The 20,962-nt window shown below is 40.1% G+C and overlaps 1 protein-coding gene across 11 annotated transcripts in view; it reads right to left on the bottom strand.

Moving 5' to 3' along the window:
- The window catches only part of Mllt10 (MLLT10 histone lysine methyltransferase DOT1L cofactor), a 193,024-nt gene that overhangs the window by 26,593 nt on the left and 145,469 nt on the right, over positions 1 to 20,962 (bottom strand). For 8 of the 11 annotated variants that reach the window (XM_029562886.1, XM_029562889.1, XM_029562892.1 and 5 more), the window contains 2 exons: positions 20,783 to 20,815; positions 14,645 to 14,692 (listed from right to left, as the gene is read on the bottom strand). The exons of 2 other annotated variants lie outside the window; for them this stretch is intronic. In XM_029562886.1, coding sequence (XP_029418746.1) covers positions 14,645 to 14,692; positions 20,783 to 20,815 — 81 coding nt within the window. The remainder of the gene's footprint in view (positions 1 to 14,644; positions 14,693 to 20,782; positions 20,816 to 20,962) is intronic. One more of the 11 variants, XM_029562888.1, reaches the window with a different exon arrangement.

Genomic DNA, 20,962 nt, shown 5'->3' with positions numbered 1-20,962 from the left:
ATTTTAGAGACCACAGGGAGTCACCGAAGGATTTTAAGCAGAAGCCTATGTGATCAATATTGGGGATTAAGTAAAACATCAATCATTGGCAGGAGACTGAGAGAACGCTGTCAAAGGTTATCACATTACTGGTGACAAAAACAGGGACTCAATTAAGTCAACAGTAGTGAAGAGATGCTACAAAAGCAAACTTCATGGGACCTGGTGACTACTTAGACCTGAAAAATAAAATGAGCGAAGTCTACAATAATCCCCTTAAGCACCTGAAAGTGGGACCGGGAAGAAACATTCATTGACGCCAGATGGCAACAGAAACCAGTATTTGCTAACAGCTCAATAAGCTGTGTATTGCCCTCGTTTTACAAATACAAACCCCCCCCACCCCGGAAGTTTAAATAAATAAAGTGACTCCTCAGCTAGCTGCAAGGGCAGCCAGCAAAACAGGAAAGGACAGCAAACGCTGAGGTGTGGGCAAAGAGGAGGGCCCACTCCCTGCTGATGGAAGTTAAGTGAGCAGTCACTATGAAAATTAGGAGATTCCTCAAAAATCTAGAAGCTGGGCCGGGCCAGGCATGGTGGTGTACGCTTTTAATCCCAGCACTTGGGAGGCAGAGGCAGGGGGATCTCTGTGAGTTCAAGGCCAGCCTGATCTACATAGTGAGTTCCAAAAGATAAATAAATAAATAAATAAATAAATAAATAAATAAATAAATAAAATATAATGTTAAATGAAATAAGCTGGGGGCTGGGTGAAAGCTCAGCAGTTCAGAGCACTGGCTGCTCTTGCAGAGGACCCAGGTTTGGTTCCCAGCACCCACATGGTAGCTAACAACCACCCATAACTCCAAGTCCAGGGGATCCAATGCCTTCCTTTGATCTCCATGGCACTGTACAACATGGGTGCACTTACATACATGGAGGCAATATACCCACCCATACACATAAAATAAAAATAAGTATTTTTAAAAATGAAGTAAGTTAGACTCAGACAAATATCGTAAGTTTTCTCTTATGTGAAGACCTTAGATTTAAAATTAATGTTTGTATATGCAAGTATATGGAAAAAAGAAATAAACCAAGAAACTTGATCAATGGCCTAGAAGGTAGCAGAATCATGATTAGAATTCACAGCTGATTCTATGATAGAATAACATTTCAGGTTCAGGGTCATCATGGTCTTCAAGATTCCAATGGGACATAGGTGCCTACATATCCTAGAACATAACCCTGAAGTTCAGTGAAAAAAAAAAAAAAATCTAGTGTGGGACCGAAGAGATGGTTGAGTGATTAAAGAGTATTTGTAGCTCTTCCAGAAAACCAGACTTCAGTTCTATCCCCCACATCAGGTGGCCCACAATTGCCTATAACTCCAGCTCCAGATCTGGTATTTCTAGCCTCCAGAGGCACCTGCATTCTTACATGCACATACATACACACAAATATTTTTTAAGGTGTAGAGGGTGGATCAGCAGATAAAGATACTTGGCAACTTGAGTTCAATTCTCAGAACCCACATAAAAATGGAAGGAGAAAACCAACTCCACGAAGGAAGTTGGACCTTCCACAACTGTACTGTGGCACAACTGTAATGTGTCCTCACCTCCCTCTACTCCCCCACAAACAACAATAACAAGATCAACACATTTAAAAAACAGCATGGAAACACAAATCTCAGAGCCAGAAGCACAGTAAGAGTGAATAATCTTGCAAACTCAAAAAACTGACTTCCTAGTTTGAGGTCAGCCTGTACAACACAGTCAAGGGCTTCATGGTGAAACCCTGTGTCCAAAACAAAACAAAACAAACCAGACTTCCTGTTGGCCATGCTAAGTTTTTAACTACTGATCATATAATGTAAGTATACAAATATCACAATGAAAACTAAGTTTTTAGGTTCTACTTAAAACTGAAGATCTGGGCTGAACATGGTGATGCAGGCCTTTAATCCCATCCCTCTGGAAGCAGAAGTAGATGGATCTCTGTGAGGCCAGCCTGGTCTACATATCAAGTTCCAGGCCAGCTGGGGCTACAGGGAGACCCCGTCTAAAAAACAAACAAACAAAAACAACAACAATCCCTCCCTCCCTCAAATATCCCTGAACAAAATAACACAAAAACCCCCCACTAAATATCCGAAAAGGCAACAATCTGGCTGGAGTTATGGACAGGGCATTAACTCACCTGAATCCCTCCCCATCCCTCACTATGTTATTCACTTGCCCCTATGAATAAGATTTCCCACTCCTGGTATAGACAATGGTCAAAGCCAAAGAACAAAAAATTACATCACCTATGGAAAGTCCTTCACATAATCAGGAAAAGAGGGCCAAAAACAAAACCAGGGGTAATATATATATTTTTTTTTTGGTCTTTTTTAAGACAGGGTCTCCCTGTAGCCCCAGCTGGCCTCCAACTCACAGAGATCTGCCTGCTTCTGCCTCCCCGAGTGCTGGGATTAAAAGAGTGTGCCACGCCTGGTGTAATATCATTATTTAAAGAGTAGACAAAAATAACTCTAAAGATAAACTTAGAAAATGAGAGTTCTTGTAAACACTAAAGAAATTCCAACAGAAAAGGTCAAGTATATCTACTGGTCTTTTAAGTCCAGAAAAAAGAGCCATTTAAGTATAGCAGTAACTCTCGATAGGATGACTCTTTTAAGAAGCTTAGGGGGCTGGGGAGAGGGCTCAATAAATAGTTTGCTGCATAAGCACAAGGAATGAATCCAATCCCCAGCACCCACGTAAATGTAAGGCACCATTGGAATCACTGAGATAGTGGACCCCTGAGTCTTGTCAGCTAGTCTAGCTAAATCTGGGAGCCTGGGTCCCAGTAAGAGACTCTCTCAAAAAATAAGGGGGGAGAGGCCTCTGGCCTCGACACATATATACGTAAATGTTCTTGTACACTGATACACATGTGTTCAAGTATGCACACAAATACATATACAAAAGAAAAGAGAAAAAGCAGTTTGGTTATGCAGGAAGAAAAAAACCCCCAGCAATTTAATAGAATGAATATAATAGAAGGCAAACACAGCTGAAATATAATTTTGAAAGCTGATTATTCCAATAAGTCCATCCAACAAATACTACCTTTCTATTGCCAAAAACATGAAACAGCAAAAAAAAAAAAAAACCACACAAAATTCTGCAGAGTATGTTTCTCGTACAATATTCTCACAGAAGCACTACTAAGTATTTATAGCCTACTAGATATAAAAGAGCTAAGCATGGTGGTACATATGTATAATCCCAGGACTCAGAGGCAGGAGAACTGCAAATTTAAGGCCAGTCTGACCTACATAGCAAAATTATGTCTTCAAAAATGTAGGGCGGTTCAGAGGGAGGAAGGGAAAGCAAATGAAAGATGGAGAGCTGATGAAATGCTTGAGACAATTTTCTTCAAAGTGTATTAAAAAGCCAAAAAGCTGATTGCCTAGAACTTTGTGCATGTGTGTGGACACCAGAAGTCACTGCTGGGTGTCTTCATTATTTTCCGACTGGGTTTATTTTGTTTTTGAGGCAGGGTCTCTCACTAAACCTAGAGCCATTGAGTCAGCAAGACTAGGTAGGTGGTCAGCAATCTCCTCAGAATCTTGGTTCCACCTCCCCAGCACTAGGGCTGCTGGGGCATGGCATGTGCCTGGCTTTTCACCTGGGCACTGGGACCCAAATCAGATTCTCATGCGGCATAGCAAGCATTTTACCAGCTGAGCCTCACTTAGCCTAGATTGCCTAGAACTTTCAACGTTGAAATGCTTACTATACGTGGAATATCCAACTTTTAAAACTAAAAACCAAAAAGTTAGAGAATGGCATGCTGAAATCAAAATAGAAGAAACTTCTTTAAAATGCAAACTTCTGATGGATACAAAATTGAGCTCAAAGCCTATGTTTCCAACTATATGATCACAATAGAAATTACTCCATGTTTGGAAGATCAGTTCTTCACCTAGCAGCAATCAGTTACCAGTATTTCTTCAGGTAATGTTGGGGAACCCTGCTGCTAGGGTTGTAGTCCTCCATGTCCAGATAGCTCTAAGGGGCTCAGCGCCATATGGAAGGACTCCCCTTCTCAGCAGGGGGCCTCCTGCTCTCTTCCTGACTTACCTGGAAAGTGGCACCAAGCATGGATGCCTGACCTTATTTGGAAAATGACCTTTGGCATAGTCACCTGGACTAAAAACTACCCCCAGGTTTTTTCTATATGATAATTAGGCATTGCCCGGTAGTCAGAAGATAGGAGCCTACCGCCACATGTAAATAAAGCATACTATGAGCACCTATCAGCTGAGGCACTGGCTACTGCCTTCACACTATACTTTCCCTAGTTCTCCCACTGAATAAACGAAGGGCTTTCTTCCGTCAGTGCTCACTGGACGTCCTGACCCCGCTCGTCGCTTCTGCTCCCTTTGTCCTCGTGAAGCGGTGGCCAATGACCCACGAGGAGAGGGAGCGACCCCACAAGGTAAGATTGGGGTCAGCATGCTGTTCATTTTCCCAGTTCTATGCTGATTTTTGTCTGCCTGAGTTTACATGGAACTTATGTATGCTGACATCATTGATTGCCATGGTTGACTAAATCTCAGTGGATGGACTTGCACTGGGAAACGTAGGGCAGGGAACACTGACTTGACACAGTGGGCCTTAACAGGGATGACAGAGTATATGGGCTCCAGTGGGGGAGGGGGTATGGGTGGGTGCCAGTGGGGACAGTGGTATAAAGATGATTGAGATGTTCTGTATGAAATACACAAAAATTCAATAAAAAACAACAACAAAAATTTACTCCAGTTTTCTTGGTCTCCATACTATTATATACTAAAAAACTGATAGCAACTTTATTTTGAGAATACCTATCCAAAGCCTTTAGCAATGCCTACCCCATATACATTTCAATAAACAGCAGCTATAGCCATTTTGATATTTTAAGCTTTAATTGAAAGTTTCTAAGTCAAACCAGTACAGTGCAACAATTCTCTTGTCCTTTAATGCCCCCTTGCAAGCAATCATCATCATCATCATCATCATGTGCAGCAATAACCACAGAAATATAATACTGAGAAGCAATCTGGTCAGCAAGAACCCTCTGTCTTGAGAATTTAAACCACTTTGCTACTGCATTAGCATGCACCAAACATGAGACAACCCAGCTCTCTCCAAGCCAGTAACCGTGATCTGGAGCTGTTCGTGGCAGACGGGATTATGCTATAAAATACAATAAATCAAATGCTTCTTTCAAGGCAGTAGAACTTCAAGTTCTAAATCTTGAGGGTTTTTTCTTTTTTTTCTTTCTTGTTGAGACAGGGTCTCCTTGTAGCCCCAGCTGTCCTGGAACTCACTATAGACCAGGCTGGCTTCGAACTCACAAAGATCCACCTGCCTCTGCCTCCCAAGTGCTGGAATTAAAGGTGTGTGCCGCTATACCCGGTGATCTCTAACCCCCTTCACTGTCCCATGTCTGGGGCATGAGAGGTACAGCATCAGTACTTAGAAGATATGACTTAAACTTTCTGTATCTGCTGTCCATGTAACTTCACTTTTTCCATCTTTTACAAGTTGTATTGTTTTAAATCACAATCAAGCTGACATTTATTGAGCTGAACAGAACCAAATCCTACAGTGCACAAATTCTAGGAAAATTCTCTGAAATTTGTGATCAGGAAAGAGAACAGAAACAGTAATGCAGAAAGATGGCAGTAACAAACTTATCCACATTCATTTATCTGTACATCCATTCCTCTATCCCTCCACCCAGCTAAAACAAATAAATACTGAGTAGCTACTGAGAAACAGAAAGGATGGAAGTGGTGGTGCACGCCTTTAATCCTAGCAGAGGCAGGCAGGTATCTGTGAGTTCAGGTCAGCCTGGTCTACATGGTGAGTTCCAGGTCAGCCTGGTCTACATGGTGAGTTCCAGGCCAGCTGCAGCTACAGGGAAAGCCTGTTGCAAACAACCCCCCCCCCAAAAAAAGACAAAAAAGGCTTGATGCTAGGAACAAGAATGAAAAATTGGAAGCAAGACCAACAAGACTATGCTCACCAGGAATTTAGTTTCATTATAAGACAAACATTAAAAACAAATATGCTGGGCGTGGTAGCACACGTCTTTAATCCCAGCACTCGGGAGGCAGAGGCAGGTGGATCCCTGTGAGTTCAAGGCCAGTCTGGTCTACACAGTGAGTTCCAGGACAGCTGGGGCTACAGGGAGACCCTGTCTCAAAAAGACCAAAAAAAAAACAAAAACAAAAACAAAAACAAAAACAAAAAACCCCAAAAAATACCAAAAAAAAATCACCACCACCACAACAAAAAACAAATACATGAATACACATTCTGACACAAACTATGATCAACAAGGAAAAGGTAGTATAGTAAGATGTAGCTCAGTTGAGAGTGTGCTTGCCTAGCATGGACAAAGCCCTAAGTTTGGTCCCCAGCACGATATAAAATCAGATATGGTGGCACATGCCTATAATCTTAGTACTTGGGAGGTAGAGATAAGATGACCAAAAAATTCAAGGTCAGGTATAGTGGTACAAGCCTTTAATCACAGTACTCAGGAAGCTGAGGAAGGCAGATCTCTGTTTGAGTTTGAGGCCAGCCTGATCTACATTGTGAGTTCAAGACAGCTGGAGCTACAGGGAGACCTGTCTCAAACTAACAAAAAAACAAAAAACAAAAAACAACAGTGAAAAATTAGGAAACAAAGGGCTGGGCTTGGTGGTACATGCCTTTAATCCCAGCACTTGGGAGGCAGAGGCAGGAGGATCTCTGTGAGTTCCAACTCTGTCTCACCACCCTCCCCCGCAAAAGGAAACAAGAATACCTTTTTGAACAAATGTGATACTATGTAAGTCAAGATCTAAAAGGTTAGACAGGTATTGGGGATCAGCTGTCATGAGGTCTGACCTGGCGGATTTTTAAGTAGGTCTCTGGCCAGCAAAAATAGAAGCAAAGAAACCTGAAATGCTCAGCAGGGCAGATCACACAAGAGACAGGAAACTCACCAAGAATTCCTTGAGATGGATCCCACCAGGAGAACCCAGAAACCCCAGGATTGACAGACACAGCTGATGTGTTTTCATGCCTAGGAGCCTGTGGAGTTTGACCAAGCTCTAGAAACCTCTACTCAAGACAAACCAGGACATCTGATTTTAACTGAAGGGAACTTCAATAGCCTCCCACACCAGAAGGGAGATACAGCTTCAGAACACATGGCCCCTAGCAAAAGACACCTGGTTTCTTATTATCCTTACTGAAGATCTGGTTCTTTATCAAACCCCCATCAGAACTCCCATTTCCCTTTCCCAGATCCCAGGGGAGGAGCACCACCCAGAAGGCATGCCTCTCCTTCTGGGATTCCAGGAAGACAGGGCCCCTTTTCTGGGATTTTTTGGATCCACATATGTATAAATTCTAGATCTCCCCCAACCCCATGGCCCCAATCTTCATGCCCATGGGAAGGTTGCATGCACCTCATAGCTAATAAAGCTATCTGCATCTATTGAAGGTCTACTACTTTATCATGCCACCTCCTCATCCCAAATTCTAACAAAGAGGTGCTTATAGGACCCTGTAAGTCAGGTGTAGGCCAGCAAGTCACCAAAGGACCATAGCAGGCTTGTTAAAACAAGAATCTGAGCCAGGCATGATGGCGCACATCTTTGATTCCAGCACTCAGGAGGCAGAGGCAGGTGGATCTTTGTGGGTTCAAGGCCAGCCTGGTCTACATAGTGAGTCCTAGGCCAGTTGGGGCTATAGGGAGACCCTGTCTCAAAACAAACAAACAAACAAAACCCAAAAAACCCCACTAGAACCTGGGAATGTCTGAACCCTATGTCACAACTGGACTGAGAGGACAGATGGAAAAGGATGAGTTTTTAGGAGGCAATTGCACAAATTAGATGAAAATTTAGGTTTTGCCTAAGATGGAAAAAGGATGCATCTGAAGGGCAGCTACAAGTCAGAATCATCTAAACTTGATGATATGTTAGTTACATTCGCTAGTTATGGTAGAGAAAGGTATTATGAATGGGTCACAGGTTTCTGTCTAGTGATTAAAAGTGTCATTTATTAGGAAGTGAAAACTGCTGTACAAAGAATGGAAATCTTGTTAAAAGTTGGCTTTGTTCATGAAGCACCTGTGGTCCCAGCTTTGCAGGAGGCAGAGGCAGGGGGATCTCTTGAACTTATCAGTTCAAGACTGTGTAAGATTCATGTCAATCAATCAGTCAATGAAAAAACAGCAAACCTTGAGGATCACCAGCATCTCAAGGACAGTTTGTGAAAGAATTCATAAATAAAATGAGACCAGTGAGATGAGAAAAGCAAGACCAGAGTCACTGAGCCAACAACAGAGGCAGGCACTAGCTTCATGCCAAATGCTGTGGAGAAGATACAGACCGGAAAATGCTTGAGGGGTTTGGAAGCAGAAACCGTGATCTTAGCAATAGTATAACGTGGGAGAAGGCCAAGAGAACATTGTTTAAACCCACATTTGAACTAGTGTGCCATTATACAAGATTGATGTGTAAAACACGAGTATGCCAGACTACTGATCACTAACCTGAGCTCCAACTTCTCAGCTTCAAACTGCCTAGCAGGTCAAATCAGTACCAAAGAACCAAAGTAAATGAATGAGACAGTCATGAGAAATATTTAACAAGGCAAATGATGAGTTATCCTTACCTCATTCCCTAAGAAACTAAATATTCCTTTTAGAAGTTAAATATGATGTGGAAGTTGTTAAAAATCTAAATCCTGCTCCCTCATGCAAGTAATTTAAGCTCTTTATCTCATTTTTAAAGTGAGAATGGTACCACTGACATCACAGTGCTGGTCAGTATAGGATAAAGCACTAACTAAAGTCTGCGTACTATCTGGCACACTAATATAGCAAGCATTTGAGAAGAACTGCGTTACTTAGTACAACGGAGAAGTAATACTTCTAAGTGCCTTTATGTCTCTCCCTCTGACAACTAGTTTTTTACATAAAGCATTTTTTAGGCTGAGGATGAAGTTCAGTGTTAAGAGGGCTTGCCTAGCACCCAGAAGGCCCGGCACTACAATGAAAAAAGGAAAACAAGAAAAACTATTTTACTCATGTTTCTTTTGACATCACCCATTAAAAAATAATTAGTAAAAATAAAATATATGGAAAGGTAGAAAAAAAAAATCACAAACATTCCTGATACGTTGGTATATTTTAAAACTTTTTATTGTGTGATTTATGGTTTGGTTTTGTTCTATATATCAGCCTACATACTGAATATAGATTTTTACGTGTGTATGGGGGGTTGTATACATGTGTATACAGGTGTGCTCATCTGTCTGTGTGCATGTGGAGACCACAGGTCAACTTTCAGTATCTTCCTCTATTGTTCACTATCTTACTTTTGAGACAGGGTTTCTCACTGGTCATCCAGTTTACCTATTTGGCTAGACTGGCTGGCCAGCAAGTTCCTTGGATGCCTGTCTCTGCACACACACACACACATGCTGGGGTAAATGCAGAAGTCTTTGGTTGTTTTTGTTTTGCTTTTGAGGCAGGGTCTCACTATGTAGCCCTGACTGGTCTGGAACAAGCTATGTAGACCAATCTAGTCTTGAATTCAGAGAGGGACCTGTTTCTGCCATCCAAGTGCTGGTTTTAAGGTGTGTATCACCATATCCAGAGAAATGCAGACTTCTTAATCCTTTATACACTTTAACATACAGTGCCCCTCCCCCAAGTATATAAGGCTATGTTCTAACACCCGTGCCTGGTCCATGTCTGAAGTCACAGACATTACCAAGCCCTCTAAATACAGTATCTTTTATCTATGTGCCCACAGTGTTGACATACAGTTCTACATTTACTAAGTTCTTCCACATTTTATGCCCAGTTGCTTCCTCTGCAACACTACTCTCACATTTTGGTGCCATTCTTACAGTTGTGGATCTACTACAACAGAGTGACAATTGTCACCCTAGGTGGGAGACAATGAAATAGCATGAGATTTCATCATGCTATTCAGAAAATTATTTCTGAATCCAACTCCCTCTTCTGGCCTCAGCTGGCACCAGGCACAAACACTGTGTACATGCATACAGGCAGGCAAACATTCAAACATATAAAATAAAAATTAAAAGACACATTCTCTGCTTGTCCTCCAAGAACCTTCAGAAGATAGAAATGACAGACAAAAACATGTGGTAAATATAATGATGATGAACCCATGAGGAGAACTGAATGTGCTGATGTAAATGTGTGATCCCAGAACTTAGGATATGGAAGCAGGAAAATCAGGAGCTCCAAATCATTGTCCTCAGCTATACACAGTGAGTTTGAAGCCAGGCTATGCTACATAAAATCTTGTCTTAAAAAAAGGTATTAACAAACAAACCCCACTATGAGGAGCCTGGCCTGGTGGTGCATATCTATAATCCCAGCTACTCAGAAGCCTGAGGCACCAGAAATTCAAGGTCTGGGCTACTTAGTAACACCTGACCTCAAAATAAAGAGTAAAAAGAAAGCTGGGAATACAATAAAATGACAGGAGCAATTGCCTAACATGCACTGATAAGGTACTAGGCTCAATTCTCCTATACTGTGAATAAAGAGGAGAAACAAAAAACTAATACCCCAATTTATTGTGTATGGTACATCCTGTAAGAGAAGAAATTTAAAAAAGAGAGAAAACGCAACACTGCATTAAGGAAGATGGGGGCAGAGAAACGTGGAATACCTTGCTGTGATGGGCAGAATTCTAAAGGGAGGTCTCCAAGTGTTTCACCTCCTGGTTAGTCAAACACTAATGTGGGTTCTATGGTGAAGGGGCTTTGAAGACTGAACTAAACATACAGGTTTGATGATCTTGAAATAAAACTTAATATAATCATATGAACCTTTTAGAACAGAAAAGGATGGTAGACGAGTTAATAGGAAATGTGGTAAAAGAAAAACAACAGAGATTCAGCAGAAATACTCAAAGCCCATTAGAAAGTTTCTGTGAGCCAAGGCTGCCCTAGGTGCAGATCAAAAAGGAAGGCACTGAAGAAAAAATTGGAAACACTTGACAGTTTAGGGCACTGGATATCAAGAAAAGAAAAGAAAAGAAAAGAAAAGAAAAGAAAAGAAAAGAAAAGGGGTTGGAGAGATGGCTCAGCAGTTAAGAACACTGTTCTTGCAGAAGACTGGGGTTTGAATCCCAGCACCCACATGGCAGCTAACAACTGTCTGTAACTCTAGTTCCAGGGGATCCGACAGCCTCTCTGTCTTCCATGGGCATTGCATGACACGGGTGCACTTATCTCCACACATATACATGAAAGTAATAAATAAAAAATATTTTAAAAGGAAGGAGCTGGATCCTGTCAGTAGCCAGAATGAACCCAAAGTGGCTTCTTCCCAGAACCTCCTGATGAAGAGCATAGCTGGCAAAAGCCTTGATCTCAGCTATGTGAGATTCTAAGCAGGAAAACCAGCCAATTCTACCCGTACTTCTAATCTACTAACAAAACAGAGAAAAAACAGCAGCTAATAACTGTGTGCTATCATTTATTTTTATTATTTTTATGTCTGAGTGTTTTGCCTGCATGTAACTGTACCATCACATCCATGCACTGCCTGTGGAGGTCAGAAGAGGGCATCAGATGCTCCTGAAACTGAAGTTGCAGATGGTTGTGACCCACCATGTGACTGCTGGGAACGAAATCTAGGTCCTCTTAACTGCTAAGGCATCTCTTCACCCCAAATGTGAACTTTCTTTTTTAAAAAAATATTTTTATTTATTTTTATTTTATGTGTATCTGTGTATTGCCTGCATGTATGTGAGTGCACCCGTGTCTTGCAATGCCGTGGAGGTCAGAAGAGGATGTTGGATCCCCTGGAACTGGGGTTATGGCTGTTTTTTAGCCACTATGTGGGTACTGGGAATCGAACCTGGGTCCTCTGCAAGAACAGTCAGTGCTCTTAACCACTGAGCCATCTCTCCAGCCCCAGATATTTAACAGCTTTGAAAGTTCACATTTGGTGGGGCTGGAGAGATGGCTCAGCGGTTAAGAGCACTGACTGCTCTTGCAGAGGACCCAGGTTCGATTCCCAGTACCCACATAGTGGCTAAAAACCAGCCATAACTCCAGTTCCAGGGGATCCAACATCTTCTTCTGACCTCTGCAGGCATTGCATGACAGGGGTATATTTATGTACAAGCAGGCAATACACTCATATACATAAAATACAAGTAATAGGCACACCTTTAGTCCCAGCACTCAGGAGTCAGAGGCAGGCGGATCTATGAGTTCAAGGCCAGCATGGTCTACACAGTGACTTCCAAGCAAGCTGGGAATAATACAGAGAGACTCTGTCTCAAAAGGCCCAAAAAATAAAAAAAATATTTTCTAAACATGTAGTATCTGTACTATAGCAGCACTGGTAAATGAATACATACGCAGTATCATGAAGAAGGGAGGCAGAGGCTGGCTGAAAGTGTGGAGAAGGGCACAGGCACTGAGAGCAAGCATTCAAGTAACACTGACACAGAAGGCCAAAGGGCAAGATGGAAAACCTATAAAACGATTTAAGGCAAAACTGAACAATTTGAGAATCACAGCAAATCATGAGGAATGGATTACAAGCCATGATAATTCATACTGGCAAAAATTCAAAGAATGATGAGGAATGGGATTTTTTATGCAGTCTCAGTCTTATTTTACAAATCATTAATGATAAAGAGAAAAAAATTTTTACGTTGGAAAAAGCTGATTTTATGTCATCTGAAAATGTGCAGACTGTTTGTATGATAAACCTGTTCAAAAGGAAATATAACTTGACTCTAACAATGAAAAAAAATCCAAATCAATGAGTCTATTAATCTGACAGTCAGGCATAGTGTAATGGCACACACCTGTAATCCCAGCATTCAGGAGGCAGAGGCGGGCTGGTCTCTATGAGTTGAGGCTAGTCTGGTCTATATAGCAAGATCTAGGCCAGTTGGAGCCACAGGGAGACCCTGTCTCAGAAAAAAAACAAAACAAAAAACAAAACAAAACAAACAAACGAAACAAAAATTACTGAGAGAACCGTCAGAAGAACTGCACGGTAGGAACAAGGCAACACTGACTTCTTTTCCTGAAGGCTGCACTCTAACTCTGTGTAGGAAATGAGTGTTCAGGGCAGATGTACACCTGCCTGCAATTTACTCTAAGTGGCTTATAAAGTTCTTGAGTCTTTCTGCAACATTTCTCTAAGTTTGAGATTGTTTTGAAATTGAGGGGGTGGGAGGGGACTTCAGGTACAGAGAGAGAAAATTTCAGAATTATAAACTTAATAAAAGAAAGAAAAATAAAACTAGAATGTCAAACATTGAAAAACAAACTTAAAAAAAAATTTTTTTTTTTTAATTTTTAAAGACAGGGTCTCAAGATGCAGCCCTGGCTGGTACACATTCACAAGCACACAAAAATAAAAAATACAACCCATTCACAAGAGAAATTAATAGAAACTCTTCATGCAGAAGCACAACACTGCGATGTTCTGGGCCAAGACTTTAACTTGCCTTACATATGCTAAGACAAAGACAAAAAAAAAAAAAAAAAAAAAACCAAAAAGACAAAAAACAAAAAAACAAACCCAACAACAATGTCAACAGCAAATACAGATTAACAGAAGGAAAAACAAAGCAAAATTAAAGATAAACCAATTGAAATTATAGTTTCCGGAAGGAAAACAAAACTGTGGGCAATACCTGGCAGGACACAATCCTGTCTTCAGACATATGAATAACAGGATTTCCACAGGCAAAGAAGAAGAATGGGCAGGGCATATGTGAAGAAACAATGGTTCCCAATTCCCATAGCTTGATAAAACACATGACTTTTTAATTCAAGAGTCTCAAAAAACCTAAACTAATGTAAAAGGAGGTACACGGGACTGGAGACAGCTCAGCAGTTAACAGCACTGGCTGCTTTTGCAGAGGGTGCAGGTTCAGTCCCCAGCACCCATATGGTGGCTAACAACCAGTTCCAGGGAATTTGACGCCCTCTTCTGGCCAAGGGCACTGTACATTTACATACACACAGGCGAAACACTCAAACATGAAATAAAATTTTTTTAAAAGAATAAATGGGGGCTGTAGAGATGGCTCAGCAGTTAAGAGCACTGGCTGCTCTTGCAGAGGACACAGGTTTGATTCCCAGCACCCACATGATAGCTAACAACTGTCTGTAACTCCAGTTCCAAAGGATCTGATGCCCTCTTCTGACCTCTGCAGGCATTGCACAACATGGGTACACTTAAATACATGTAGGCAATATACTCATACACAAAAAAAATAAAAAATGATTTAGAGTATTATACACTTTACAAAAAAGTATCAGATTATTCCTCTTAATGAAAGACCTAGACCTACAAGTGAAGTTTTAGGAATTTTTAAATCTATGATGTCTTAAAGCAATGTGACAAATCTAAAAAAAGAACAGTAAGAATGTTAATAACATGGTTTATCATGGGCTGATTTGTAAGGTTACTAATAAATTCTTTCTGGCATCATTTATTACAATTAAAAATTTCTGTTTTTTAATGAAAGGTTTCTAAGCTGCTCTCTGATTAATTTAACATTATTATCTTTAAAAAAACCATGGTTGAGTTTGGTACATACCTATGAATTTAAGTTCCTGCTTGATTAGTGGAGAAATGTCATCTTTGTCTAAAGAAAAGACACTCTTTAATTTTGTTTTTAAGTCACCAGTTCCTAAAAACTACTATGACAGACAAAGTTGCAGAACTTAAGACCTTAATGGGGAAGAAGATCAACAGGGTTAAAAGATAATTTTTAATTTATGTAAATTAAAAATTATCAGCAACATTCTACAAAAATTAATGGTATTACCACAGAATTGCTGTAAAAGGAACGATCATACAATTAACTTGCATTTACATTACACTTTTATTAGTGAATAGATACTTTTCAAGTTCTGCCTCTCTTGTAGTTCAGCTACATATCTGTAAATTTATTTTCTTTACAGCATTTAAAATGAACACTGAGAAATACTTCCTCCTAGTAGCTGACTCACCTATCAAATGTTACATTTCACTGTTTTTTTGAGACAGGATCTCCCCATAGCCCCAGCTGTCCTGAAATTCACTACATAGACTAGGCTGGCCTGGAACTCAGAGATCTGCCTGTCTCTGCCTCCTAAGTGCTGCGATTAAAGGCATGTGCCACCAAGCTCAGCATGTTACTGTCTTTTAAGCCTATCTTCAATAAAGTAGTTTGGATGCCATGAGATAGAAAGTCTTACTGTCTTATGTATAGTATAGGCCTTCTGTAAAGCAAGGCTGGATATGGGAGCCAGATTCTTTCTCAAATAATAAGTATGAGCCTGCCCACAGCGTCTACTACACCATGTGTTCTGTCTCCTCAACTTCACATTAGTGCTTTACAATTTCTTTGATTCAACAGAACAATCCTAAGGTCTGAGAATTTATTTTGTTTGAGATAGATCTTAGTTTATATTCCAGCCCTCTACCACTGTGCTTTGCAACCTTCAACCAAGAAAAGGCCTAGATCCTTTTCTTCCCCTAATTATTCCCCACTGAGTCACAATTTATTAATATTAGAGAAAAACTTAGTAGCACTGGTTATATTCTGGGATCTAATTATTTACTGCATAACCACACTATGGGGGCTGGAGATACGGCTCAAGTTTGGTTTGAAGCAACCTCATAGCAGTTTACCCTGTCCTTAACTCCAGTTCCATGGGATTTGATGCCCTCTTCTGGCTTCTGCAAACACTGCATACACATGGTACACTTAACATACATGCAGGTAAACACACACATAAAAATTTTAAAAAATATATTAAAAAAGCTGGGTGTGATGATACATGCAGTTAATCGTAGCACCTGGGCGTTCTAGACCAGCTGTAGCTACAAGAGACTATGTCTCCAAAAGAAGCAAACAAGATGAGGGCTGGAGAGTTAAGAGCACTGGCTGCCAGAAAACTCGGGTTTGAATCCCAGCACCTATATGGTGGCTAACAACATTCCATGACTTAAGTTTCAGGGGACCTGAACCTCTTCTGGCCTCCTTGGCACTGCATGACACAGGTGCACTTACACATTTGCAGGCATATAACACTCATACACATAAACAAAACAATATGCACACTGGGTGTGGCTGTGCCTGCCTGTGCTCCCAGCACTCACATTCTGGCCAACCTAAGCTATATATATAGCAAGATCCTGTCTGAAAAACCAAAGGGCTAGGGATGCAGCTCTGAGGTTGAGCAGGTGAGTGTGTGTTTATACGACCATGGTTTTCATTCCCATTATGCAAAAGAAAAAAAAGAAAAAGGGAAAGAGAAGGAGGGGAGAGATGAGGAGGGAAGACTAAGGCTAGGGATGAAGACGTCTATCCCCAAACAGAAAATTCCTTAAGATAGTATGATATCATGTGACTTTTGTTCTATACAGATCATTTGAGTTCTGGCGTCATCTAGGCTGGATAATGGAATGAGGGCTAAACAAAGTTTGCTGAAAAGTTTTGGATGACAATATAGGGATTAACCAAGCAAGAGAAATGAAACTTTAAAGGAGAAAAAAGGTAAATAATAGGAAAACTTTAAAGAACAGTAAAATGTGAAGGGGACAAGTGGGCTAACCACCTAGTGAGAGTCTGATTTAGGTGGGTGCACATCGCACAGAGACAAGGGACGTAAAAGCAGTAGAAGGCGTACAGTGGGAAGAACTGAAGTTTGTAAGGCTTTTGGCATTTGAATGTAGAAATGAGAAAAGTCCAAATAGGAAGTAGAGATCTGGAGAAACTAACGACTACAGAAGCCGAAACTGTAAGTATACATGTAAATATTTTCAAGTGAAGAAGTAGTACAATTGTAAGGGAGAAAATACTACGTGGGAAAAATCTAAGAAGTAGGTAAAGAGCTTGGTATGGTGGCATTTGCCAAAAATACCAGCAGGAGGCAAAGGCAAGGGGATCACCACAAATTTGCTGGGCTACACAGCAAATTTCAGGCAAGTCCTATCCTCAACTGTCTTCCTCCCAAGCAGGCAAAGAAATAATAAAAGGCACAAAATTTCGGGGGGGGACCCCAACCCTGCATATCTATAAAGATCTGCTTTCAAAAAATAAAGTATTTCACCTTGTATGATAGTGCACATCTATAACCCCAGTACTCAAGAATCTGAGGCAGGAGGATTTTGAATATGAGCTTGAAGCTAGCCTGGGTAATACAGGACTCAATAACCTAATTTCCTCTTAAGAAAGCAGGAAGCTGGCGGGGGGGCGGGGGGTTGCAAACCTTTAATCCTGGCACTAGAAACTGTAGAGGCAAGTGAATCTCTGTTGAGATTCAGGCCATGACTTACATAGCTACTCTCAAGTCAGCCAGGGCTACTAGTAAGATCTTGTCTCAAAAAACAAAACAAAACAAAACAAACAAAAAAGCAAGCAGAAAAAAATGGCTGGATGTGGTTGGGCTCACCTTTAATCCCTGCACTCAGGAGACAGGGGCAGGAGGATCTCAGAGTTCAAGGTTATCCCAATCTATATAGCTAGTGCCAGGCCAGACATAGTGAGATCTTGTCTCAAAACAACAAAAGGCAGAAAAACAAGAGCAATATAAGCAAAGGAAAGAAATAACAAACATTAGAGAAAGAAAGCAGAAGCCAGATCTGGTGGCTTACAACTGTAATCCTAGCACTTGGAAGGTGAGAGCAGGAGGATCAGGAGATAAAGGTCATCCTTAGCTACACAGGTTATAGGAGACACTGTTTCAGAGGAAAAAAAAATCCGAAGGGAGGTGAGGTGGGAAGAATAACTGAGTGTTCTTAGTGCTATCCTTATCAAAACCAAAGGCCTATAAAAGAATATTATGAATAATTATATGCCAAGTACTTAGTGCAGATGAAATGGGCAAACTAGCGCAACTGACGCAAAAAAATGGGAATTCCGGGGTTGGTGAGATGGCTCAGCAATTAAGAGCACTGGCTCTTCTTGTAGAGAACCTGGGTTCAGTTCTCAGCACCCACAAGGTGGCTATTAACTACCTGTAAGTCCAGTTCCAGGGGATTCAACACCTTCTTTTGGCTTCTGTGGGCACTGCACATCAGGAGTACACTTATATACACATGCACGCAAAGCACTCATAAAATAAACATTAATAATAAAAAAAAAGTAAGTGTATTGACCTCTTTTAATTAAAATAAAGAATTCTGAGTAGACCTAAAACAAAGAAATCTAAAGCGTGGCTATGAAAAATGGCAAACACTGTAAAAGTAAAAATCTGAAAGCTTCTCTGTAAATTCTAGCTCGCAGAGCTGGAAAGAGGGGCTGTGCAGACCTGTCTCATGGATACAGCAGTTCAACACTGCAAGATAAAAGGTCCTAGACATCAGCTGTAGAACACTGTGATGACTCTTAACATGTCCCTTGAAAATTATGATGAATGAGCATTAAGATACAGGTGAGTAGGAAAACGTGTCCCTGGCAAGGTACAGTGACTACAGAGAATGCAGTTAGCAAAAGGTTACATGAAAGGATTTTCAGAGTTTTCATCTAAAAGAAATGTGTGCAGGTACATAAACCCAAAATATAATTGTGCATACACTGACAGACAAACAAGACACACACACACACACACACACACACACACACACACACACACACACAAATATATCTTGAGGTCCAGCAAAATGACTAAGGTTAAAGACATTTGCAGTGAAAACCTGATGACCTGAGTTTCATCTACTTTACATCTGTAAAGGAGATCAAGGTCATTATGTATACACACAAAGAATAAAAAATGGAAAAATAAAAACAAAGAATGGCAAACATTTGAGGAGGTGGATATATTTACCCCCATCTTAACATTATACAATATATACAATGAACCAAAACATAAAGTTGGGTTTAATTTATGTATGTTTTATAACATTTTGTAAAAGAGAAAAATTTAAAAGTTAGACAAGGGAAAAAGGAAAAAAAATCACAGACTTAGTATTTATTGGGTATCAATTTTCCTCTTGCCTTTACTACTAAAAATATGACGTCTACTACACTTCTTTTCTCTGTATTACGTGATGGAAAAAAATACAAGCAACGTACTGCAATATTACAGAATTCACTATCAACCTCAAAATTGCTAAAACCAAAAACTGAAGTTATTAACCCCACTGATACTCATTTACCTACAGAGGAGCCTAAGTTTTCCCATGGAATTAACGCAACCCAGTGTTTCCTCAGAGAGCAATGGAAAGTTTGTATGACAGTTTATCTCGATTGCTCACTATGATGCCTGCTTTCCTGACAATATATCTGAGCTTTAAACTCTAATATTTCAAGAAGTAAGAACAAGTATAAAATCCACGCTAACTGAAAAGCTGCTAAACTTCCCCAGCTTTCGTATTTCTCTAACCAAAGAACGGTAAAATGATTAACTCATCATCAAGGCAGCTTTGATCCTTTTCCTACAGACACCTAATGATTAAGAGATCCTTGTTATACTCATTGTCTAAATCTTTGCAAGTACAGGTACTACAGGAAAGCAAAGCTGCAACCAGCTCAGTGGAATAACACTTTCTACCATGCACAAGGCCGCGTGCTCACACACACACACAGGCACCCCGCCCCGTAAATGAATATATTCATTAATAAAATGACCACCTGTGGCCTCAAAGAAATGGGGCCATTTATGACTGCTAACTCTGCCATCCATCTTTTGCTGTCTACTGTAAACTTCTGTAAACAGAAGCTAAACATAATTCATTAAATGGGTTACAAATTAAATGGCACCAAAATTTCATAAAGTTAAATATGAGAAAATTGCTTGGAATAAAAAAAAAGCTTTAAATAAATGAGACATATCAATTAATAATTGAAAAAGCAAATAAATGATATCATATTAAAAAGAGAAATTTTCACGGCAAGCAAGATGGCTTAGTAGGTAAAGGTGCAGCAACTAAGCCTGATGACTCAAGTGCAATCCCAGGACTCACATGGTGGAAGGAGAGAATGGACTCTCAAAACCTATTCTCTGACATCCATAGGCACACCGTAACACATGCACCCATACACATATACACACACATAAATAAACAAAAAAAATATGTAATTTTAAACATTTTAAATAGAAGTTTTTGAACACAAAAAAATTATGGAAAGTTTTTGGGGAAACAAAAGAAACCACCATATTTCTGCAAGAATGACCTCCATTGTAACCGCACTGTCAAAGTGCAAAGTGATAGCATTCATCTTACATGCTGACGCAGAATCCAGCCCAACAAAATGTGCAACCCTACTGTAAAGACTGGCCCAAGTATATACAATTTAAAGGGCTATATTTCACTTTTCACTACATGAAATATAGAGGGTAAAATAAAGTGTTCAAATAAAAGTTCTAAAGATTCAATTCACATTTCAAATTGTGGTTAAAAGCAAATTCCTAGTGTATGTGCTATTCCTAACTGCATTAGCAAGAAAGACCTCTAAAGAGAACTAGAGTATTTGCAAACATAAAAGACTTGCAGAGACTTAGAACAATAATATTATAATAATGTTATTATTCTGACCATAAAAGCCAGATTGATGAACTAGACTGACCTATCATCCTTGCAGGCAATAGACAAAAGTTTTACTAAGGTGCTGAACAATTAATTGACTAACTGGAGGACCAGATTTCATCTAATCAATAGACCATGCTAACTTTCAGTTGAGCTTCTCAACAAAAAACCACCTTTGTGATAATGAGCCACCAGAGAAGAGTCTAATAAAACTTACCATTGTGTATTGCATTCAGCAACTCTGAGAAAGCTTTTAAGTAAGGAAAAAAGGACTTTAGTTAAGATCATTCTCAAACACGCACAAGAAAAACACAGGCATAGACTGATTCAGGGTAAAATTTCACTATGTCTACCATATTTATTGCTTGAATTATTGAAACAGAAAGCTTTAATCATT

The sequence above is a fragment of the Nannospalax galili genome, unplaced genomic scaffold, assembly GCF_000622305.1.
Source record: "Nannospalax galili isolate Female #2095 unplaced genomic scaffold, S.galili_v1.0 scaffold14, whole genome shotgun sequence".
NCBI lineage: Eukaryota > Metazoa > Chordata > Mammalia > Rodentia > Spalacidae > Nannospalax > Nannospalax galili.
Note: the sequence above shows the minus strand (reverse complement) of the source record. Positions and strands in the feature narration are given on the sequence as shown.